This window comes from Bufo gargarizans, chromosome 4 (genome assembly GCF_014858855.1).
Source record: "Bufo gargarizans isolate SCDJY-AF-19 chromosome 4, ASM1485885v1, whole genome shotgun sequence".
Lineage (NCBI taxonomy): Eukaryota > Metazoa > Chordata > Amphibia > Anura > Bufonidae > Bufo > Bufo gargarizans.
Window position 1 is genome coordinate 364,414,091 of NC_058083.1, and position 9,089 is coordinate 364,423,179.

General features: G+C 44.0%; 1 protein-coding gene across 1 annotated transcript in view; it reads left to right on the forward strand.

Annotated features, from left to right (window-relative positions):
* The window catches only part of C4H1orf131 (chromosome 4 C1orf131 homolog), a 90,969-nt gene extending 89,360 nt beyond the window's left edge, over positions 1–1,609 (forward strand). Inside the window, exon 7 of the mRNA XM_044288756.1 lies at positions 899–1,609. Within this exon, the coding sequence (XP_044144691.1) occupies positions 899–1,025 (127 nt within the window). The 3' untranslated portion in view covers positions 1,026–1,609. The remainder of the gene's footprint in view (positions 1–898) is intronic.
* Positions 1,610–9,089: the final 7,480 nt, after the last annotated feature.

The window sequence follows — 9,089 nt, forward strand, 5'->3', positions numbered from 1 at the left end:
TTTTCATCCCTATAGGACTGCTGAAGAGAAGCAAAGTACAGCACTTTGCTATCTCCTTCAATCCAATAGATAATAATAGAGCTGTAGCCCGCATGCTCTCCCACCACTCCATTCATAGGACAGAAGACATGACCTGTTTTCATGATTGCCCGGAGTCCCAGCGGCCAGATCCCACAACATTCTTATCACCTGTCCTTTGGATGGTCACATAGCCATATCATACCTTTTAAGGGGTTCTGTACCTTTATCTTACTAATAACCTATCCTCAGGATAGATCATCAGCACCTGATCAGCGGAGGTCCAACAACACCTGAGACCCCCGCCTATCAGCTGTTTGAGAAGGCAGTGATGCTCAAAATAGCGCAGCGGCCTTCTAGGTGTTTAATGCGTCACGACTATGTACATGGCCTAGGTGCGGCTCAGCCCCATTGAAGTGAATGGGACTAATCTACAGCCAGGCCAGTGAGGCAGTCGTGGTGTCATTTGGCCTGCGAGCAACAGCAAGAAGTCTGCTGCGCTGCTCTGAGCACGCTGCCTTCTGAAATAGCTTAACGGTGGGGGACCTAGGTGTCGTACCCTTGCTGATCAGATGCTGATGATCTATACAAAGGATGGATCATCAATGATAAAATGGTAAATAACCCCTTTCAGGGATGGTTTTAAATGCAGCATTGTTTTGAAGAAAATAAATCCTGCATGTGTTTGTATAAGTTTTTGGAGCCAAAGCCAGAAGTGGTTGAAGAGGAAGAATAAAGCAAGGATTTATAATTGCTTTCTTCTTGCTGGAACGACTCCTTGCTTTGGCTGAAAAAACTGCATGTAGACAATGTTTGTGGTGTGTTACAACTGGTTGGATGCACTAACATTCAGTTTTTTTTCCATGATCTTTTTTTCAAGGAGGTCCAGAAGAACAAAAGGTTTAAGAACAGCACCTTCTGGACAAGTTGGGAGGTTTAGAAATGGAGCATTGATTCTAAGTGGCAAAGATATTGAGAAGATCAAAAAGTCCAGAGTTATTAAATGAGAAGTCTAAAGTCACTTAGGACTGAATGCTAGTGTACATCTTTTTATTTTGCTGGTGTGATATTTTGGATTTCTCTTTCACAACCAAAGAACTTTCAAAGCTAATAAATGATGTTTGGATTTACACTGCATACATTTTGCTTACACTATAATTTGGCTCTTTAGCATCAGCTATCAAACTGCAATCAAGCGAATAAACCTGAAGAAGTGATTATCTTTCCTCTAGCTCAAGCTGCATCTTATCATGAGATATTGTAGATTTTGAGCTACTTTGAACTGTTCAAATAATTTGTATTTTATTGTCTCACCAAAGCATTTGTAAATATTAGTAATTGGTTTCTTTATTTAAAATTGTTTTTGTATTATATGCCTCCATAATTCTCCATGTTTTGTTTGTTATGGCATTCTTTCATTGTACTTTTTACAAGCATCTTTCTACCAATGTGATATAATTTCTCCATCACTTAACCGGAAAAGTGGATAAACAATATAATTTCTCCATCACTTAACCGGAAAAGTGGATAAACAGTTGTGTTCAAAATAATAGCAGTGTGTTTAAAAAAGGGAATAAAGCTCAAAATCCTTCTAATAGCTTCTATTTCCATACACACAAATGCATTGGGAACACTACACATTCTATTCCGAATCAAAGCATGAAGAAAAATATATCAAATTTGTGTTGCTCCTCTAAAAAAAAATTGAAGAAAAGTCAATACTAGACTCTTCAAAAAAAATAGCAGTGTTTTTCTTTACAAACTCAAACATTCACTATATAAACTGAAAAATGTTTTGCTTTCCTTTAAAACACTTAACTAATATTTACTTGTATAACCACTGTTTCTGAGAACTGCTGTACATCTGTGTTGCATGGAGTCAACCAACTCCTGGCACCTGTGAACAGGTATTCCAGCCCATGATGATTGGCCTACATTCCACAGTTCTTCTCTATTACTTGGTTTGGCCTTTTGATGTCACCTCACAAGCTTTCTATTGGATAAACCCCTTGGGGCCTTATTTCACCTTAAGGCCCCATGCACATGGCCGTGTTTCACAGCCGTGTGCGGGCCGTGGAACCGCGGCCTGGATCCCTCCTGAGAGCAGGAGCGCACGGCGTCACTGTTTGCTATGACGCCGTGCGCTCACTGCTGCCGCCGCAATACAGTAATACACTGGTATGATCTATACCAGTGTATTACTGTACTGTGCCGGCAGCAGGGAGCGCACGGCGTCATAGCAACCAGTGACGCCGTGCGCTCCTGCTCTCAGGAGGGATCCAGGCCGCGGTTCCACGGCCCGCACACGGCTGTGAAACACGGCCGTGTGCATGGGGCCTAAGGACCAGGCCATTTTTGCAAATCTGGCCAGTGTCACTTTAAGTGCTGATAACTTTAAAATGCTTTGACTTATCAAGGCCATTCTGAGCTTGTTTTTTCGTCACATATTGTACTTCATGACACTGGTAAAATGAAGTAAAAAAATTATTATTTTTTGCATAAAAAATACCAAATTTACAAAAAATTTGGAAAAATTTGCAAATTTCCAAGTTTCAATTTCTCTACTTCTGTAATACATAGTAATACCCCCCAAAATTGTGATGACTTTACATTCCCCATATGTCTACTTCATATTTGAATTATTTTGGGAATGATATTTTATTTTTTGGGGATGTTACAAGGCTTAGAAGTTTAGAAGCAAGTCTTGAAATTTTTCAGAAATTTACAAAAATCCAATTTTTAGGGATCACTACAGGTCTGAAGTCACTTTGCGAGGCTTACATAATAGAAGCCACCCAAAAATGACCCCATTTAAGAAACTACACCCCTCAAGGTATTCAAAACTGATTTTACATACGTCGTTAACCCTTTAGGTGTTGCACAAGAGTTATTGGCAAATGGGGATGAAATTTGAAAAATTTTTTGGCCTAATTTTCCATTTTAGCCCATTTTCTTCCACCACCAAAGCAAGGGTTAACAGCCAAACAAGACTGTATCTTTATTGCCCTGACTCTGCCGTTTACAGAAACACCCATTATGTGGCCGGCCACACAGCGGGGCGTAGAGGGAAAGGTGCGCCGTTTGGTTTTTGGAGGGCTGATTTTTATGGACCGGTTTATTTACACTGTTTCAACCCCCCTGATGCACCCCTGGAGTAGAAACTCCCTAAAAGTGACCCCATTTTGGAAACTACGGGATAAGGTGACATTTTTTTGGGGACTATTTTTAGGGTACATATGATTTTTGGTTGCTCTATATTACATTTTTGTGAGGCAAGGTTACCAAAAATTTAAATTCTGAAATTACATCTCCATTTGCCATTAACTGTTGAACACCTAAAGGGTTAATAAAGTTTGTATAATCAGTTTTGAATACCTCGAGGGGTGTAGTTTCTTAGATGGGATCACTTTTAGGGAGTTTTTACTCTAGGGGGGCTTCAAAAGGGACATGGTGTCAATAAAAAAGGCCATCAAAATCGGCCTTCCAGAAACCATGTCGGTCCTTTCCTTTTGCGGCCTCCCTTTTACTGATACTGCAGTTTACAGAAATGCCATATTTGTGGTCGTAAACTGCTGTATCAGGGTAAAAAATATTAACTTTTGTTTGGTTGTTAACCCTTGTTTTGTTACCGGAAAAAAACGGATTGAAATGGGAAAAGTGCCAAAAAATAGCGGTTTTGGCACCTTTTTATTTTTTTGGGACCGTGCTAAAGTCTAAGTGTCATTTTTTTTAAATCCGATTATCTTATGTGGGGGCACTTTTTGTTTGCGGGATGAGCGGACGGTTTTATTGGCACTATTTTGGGGGCTATATGACTTTTTGATCGCTTGCTATTAAACCTTTTATTATGTAAGGTGACCAAAAATTATTTTTTTGCACTTTTTTTTTTTTTTGGGACCGTGTTAATCTGAGGGGTTGGGTCATGGGGAATTTTTTTGAGGAAATTCTTACGGACGCGGCAATACCTAATAAGTCAACTTTCTTTTACATTTATTTAGGTTTTAGACTATTATCCTTTTTGATACCCCCCAAAAAATTTTGTATCTCTAAAGTCTGAGTAATGTTATATTTTTTTATTTTTTATTATCCGATTATCTTATGTGGGGCTCATTTTTTGCGGGATGAGGGGACTATTTTATTGGCACCATTTTGGGGGCTATATGACTTTTTGATCGCTTGCTATTAAACTTTTTATTATGTGAGGTGACAAAAACTAATCTGTTTTTGCACCTTTTTTTTTTTTCTGGACCGTGTTAATCTGTGGGGTTAGGTCATGGGGTATTTTTATAGAGGAGATTATTACCGACGTGGCGATACCTAATATGTCTACTTTTTAATAAATTATTTTAGTTTTTTTTGGGTGTCTCAAGTCTGAGAACCAGTTTTTTTTTTTTTATCCGGTGTCATTGCTAAATTGGGATATAAATTTAGTACTCCATGGAAGTGTGATACTCCCTGAAGCAACCGTCAATGCAGAGGCCCGGATGACCGGGGCACGTGTCAAACTGAGTAGTGGTGTTCTTCCATATCCTCCTCCTGCGAGACACTCTGCACTTTCTTTTGGGGTCGTCCCTTCTTTCCAGTATGGGGGACCGCACCTGGAAAGTGTTGGCCAGGGACGATCCAGGCGCCTACAGTTTCCGAGGTACTCCGGCCTGCTCTTTCCCGGTCCGAAAAGATCAAGGCCTTGAGGACTGCCTCATAGAACCGGAGGAATGTCCCTGTGTTGCCAGCGCTCCGGGACAGCACATAAGAGTTGTACATGGCAACCTGTACCAAGTAGTCCGCCACTTTTTTGTACCATGCCCGGGTTTTGCGCATGGTGTTATATGGCTTGAGGACTTGATCAAAGAGATCAACTCCTCCCATATACAGATTGTAGTCGACAATACAATCGGGCTTGAGGACCGTTGCAGCGGTACCCCGCACAGGGACAGGGGTGATGCGTTACCATGAATTGTGGACAGCATGAGGACATCCCTCTTGTCCTTATACCTGACCAGCAACAGGTTTCCAGTGGTAAGGGCACGGGTCTCACCCCTGGGGATAGGTACCTGGAGGGGGTGGGCAGGGAGGCCGCGTTGATTTTTCTGCACGGTCCCACAAGCGGACGTATATCTGGCGGCAAGGGACTGGAACAAGGGGATACTGGTATAAAAGTTATCCACGTACAGGTGGTAACCCTTATCCAGCAGTGGGTACATAAGGTCCCACACAAGTTTCCCGGTAACACCCAGAGGGGGGGGGGGGGGACATTAAGGGGGTTGAATCCGGGAATCTCGCCCCTCGTATACACAAAATTTGTAAGTGTACCCTGAGGTCACAAATTTTGTATAGCTTCACGCCATACCTCGCCCGCTTGTAGGGCACATACTGGCAGAAAATGAGTCTCTCCTTGAACGCAATGAGAGACTCGTCAACCGCGACCTCCCTTCCAGGTACATAGGCCTCCATGAATTTGGCCCCAAAGTGATCGATGACCGGCTGTATCTTATACAGACGGTCATGAGCAGAATCACTTCGGGGGGGGGGACATGCTGCATTATCTGAATAATGCAGACATTTCCGGATGGCCTCAAACCGGGAGCATGTCATGGACGTACTGTAAAGTGGGGTCTGGTATAGGACGTCCCTGCTCCAGTACAGCCTGACACTGGGTTTCTTGACCAGGCCCATATGCAGCACAAGGCCCCAAAATGTCCTCATTTGGGCTGCACTGACCGGCGTCCAGCCACTGGGCCTGGCCAAAAAGGAGCCCGGGTGTTGAGCAACTAACTGTTGAGCGTACAGGTTTGTATGCTCCACCATCAGATTTATCAGGGGTCACTGAAAAAAATGGCAAAAAAAAGTCATATTCAGTGTAGCCCACTGTGGAAATCTGGATTCCTGATTGGCCTACAAAATCAGGAATCACAGGGTCGTATCGCTCTGGGCTACACCGGCAGGGTGCTCCGGTGGATTTAACTGGTGGGACGGGAAACCAGTACGAGCCCCAGAGCAGTTTGTACTAGGCTGCGCCACAGGGTCCCTAACATGGCAGTCCCCTTGCTCCGCCGCCTTAGGGGCTCATCATCATCGCTAGATGATTAGGAGGACGCGGATGACAACAGGAATGTGGGGTCATCCTCGTCCTCACTGGGACTCTTGGAGTCAGAGGCAAGCTGGGCGTATACCTCCTCGGCTGAGAACGTCCGGCGGGCCATAGGGGAGTGTGTGTGTATGTGTGTGTGTGTGGGGGCACGCGTGTTCACAAACTCACCCTAAAACTAACAGAAAAGTAACTAAAAAAAAGGGCAAAAAATTTGTAAAAAAAAATTTAAACCGCTGATCAACCGTCCGAAGTTGATCAGCGGTGGGGTGTGCGATGCGCTAACGGTGGCCGGACGCTAAGAGTGTCGTCCACAGTCGGCGTACACATAAAAAATTGGCAGCACCCCTGGGGGGGTCCAGGGTCACACAGCTGTGCTGTGGACCCCAGACACCCTAACTTAGGGTGATGCAATAAAAGTTTACCAAACTAACTTTCCCTTTATTTTCCCTGTCTAACACAAACTTTCCCTATGTACCTGCTGGATAGATGGGGGGTGCTGGGGCACAGATCGGGTCCTGGGGGGCACAGATGGCATGATGCTGGCAGCGATGGACGACTACGTGCAGGCAGCTCCTCTCTCCTCCGGCTAAGTAACACAAAAGGAGGAGGAGCGGAGTGCTTGCATCTTTTGAATGGCCCACCCACCAACCAATCAGAGGCGATCCTGAGAGGTGATGTCACCATCACCTCTCAGGATCACTGGATGGTGATTGGTGGGGTGAAATCACACCACCATCACCATCCTGTTCCGGATTATCGGGTCTTCAGAGACCCGAATAACCCGGAAATGCAGAAAACCGCAGGTCTTAATTGACCGTGCGGCGGTGATCGAAAATACACAGGGCGTACAGGTACGCCCTGTGTCCTTAAGTACCAGGACATAAGGACGTACCTGTACGCCCTATTTCCTGGAGAGGTTAATATCCGGGGATTGGGCTGGCCACTCCATAACGTCAATCTTGTTGGTGTGGAACCAAGATGTTGCACGTTTAGGCCTCATGCACACGGCCGTGTTCCGCGGGCGAGAGCGGACCGTTGTAGTGCGGCCTGGATTCCTGTTGAGGGCAAGAGTGCACAGTGTTATTGGTTGCTATGACGCCGTGCAGCGGCGTCATGAAGGCGCACGGCGTCATAGCAACCAATGACGCCGTGCGCTCTCGGCCGCGGAACACGGCCATGTGCATGAGGCCTTACTGTTGTGTTTGGGGTCGTTGTCTTGTTGGAGCACCCATTTCAAGGGCATTTCCTTTTCAGCGTAAGGCAGCATGACCTCTTCAAGTATTCTGATGTATTCAAACTAATCCATGATCGCTGGTATGCGATAAATAGGCCCAACACTGTAGTATGAGAAACATCCCCATATCATGATGCTTGCACCACCATGCTTTACTGTCTTCACAGTGTACTGTGTCTTCAATTCAGTGTTTGGGGGTCATCTGACAAACTGTCTCCAGCCACTAGACCCAAAAAGAACAATCTAACTTTCATTAGTCCACAAAATGTTGCGCCATTTCTCTTTAGGCCAGTCAACGTGCTCTTTGGCAAATTGTAACCTCTTCAGTAAAAATGAAATAAAGTGAGTCACTAGGTTTCAACGGTACTTGCGCTGCTGGTCTCCCAAAATGAAGTGGGTTCTTCACAAATACAGTGTGTTAATATAGTGGGACCGTGCTGCTCCTTATTCACACACATAGCGTTTTTCTAAGAATGCAGGTAATCACTTTCTCTGGCTCAAGACAGACACCCTTCAGTTGGATAGCAGTGTGCTTTGACACAGATTGAAACTCAGCAAATCTATGCTGGATCGTTGAAGGCTCTTCTGCAAGATGTCATAAATCACACAATAGTGAGAGTACCTTCGGCACAGTTAAAACTTTCTGTTTTATTATACTCACAGAAGTAAAATGGTTATTCAGCATATCAATATAGTAATATTCTTTTCACACAGCTCGACCGGGGTTTCACATAAAGCTTCGTCTGGGGCCAGAATCTACCACGGCTAGGGTAGGCGGCAATTTAACCCCTGCCCCCCCCCCCCCCCCCATGGCACACCTGATGATTGCATTACTAATCTGATTACTCCAGGGATTTCTCCAAAGTGCTCATCTTCCAAATAAAATACATAAAAAACAAATAAAAATACACTCCATCAAACATTAAAATTTCACAAACAAAAATCACAATTTTTGGGAGTTATAATCTAAACATGGCTAGATCAACCAACGACTGACTACACAAATGCTTCATTAATTAATTCACTAGTCCAGGTGAGTGCCCTCCCCTTCTGGACAATTCATTGCTCCACTACGGCGTAATACAATGTTAATACCCCAAATACACCTAAACCAGGCACAGCTTGAGATCGAATTCTATATTCATCCCTTTAGGTGCCTAAAATATCCATTCGATCTCTCTTCTATTTATTTGCATGACTGGGTCACCACCCCACCAATGGGGTTTAACTAATTCCACTCCCATGAACTTCAAACCTCTAGGGTTTTCTCATGGTGCTCCTTAAAGTGTATAGAGACACTATGGGTAGTTAGACCTTTTTTAATGTTACAGATGTGTTCCTGTATTCTAACTTCCAGTTTTCTGAGGGTTCTTCCACGTACTGGAGGCCACAAGGGCACTCCAGTACGTATATCACCCCTTCATTCCTACAGGACAGACCCCCTTTCACTTTGAACTCTTGTCCACTTACTGTGGACTTTACTACCCCCACATGCTGCATTCTCTCTCTCAAAATTCTATTCTTACATGGTATACAAAAGCCGCACCATGTGAATTTCTGCGTATCTTTCTTTTTGGGGACAGTCGAAATCGCGCTATATACTAAGCGTGTAGTCAGATTAGGGGCCTTCCTATATATTATTTATTTCCCCAAAATGGGGTCATTCTTCAGTATTGCCCAGTTTCTTTTAATTGTGTTTTTCAAAAATCCTGTATTGGCATTATATTGTGTCATGAACATGAAGCG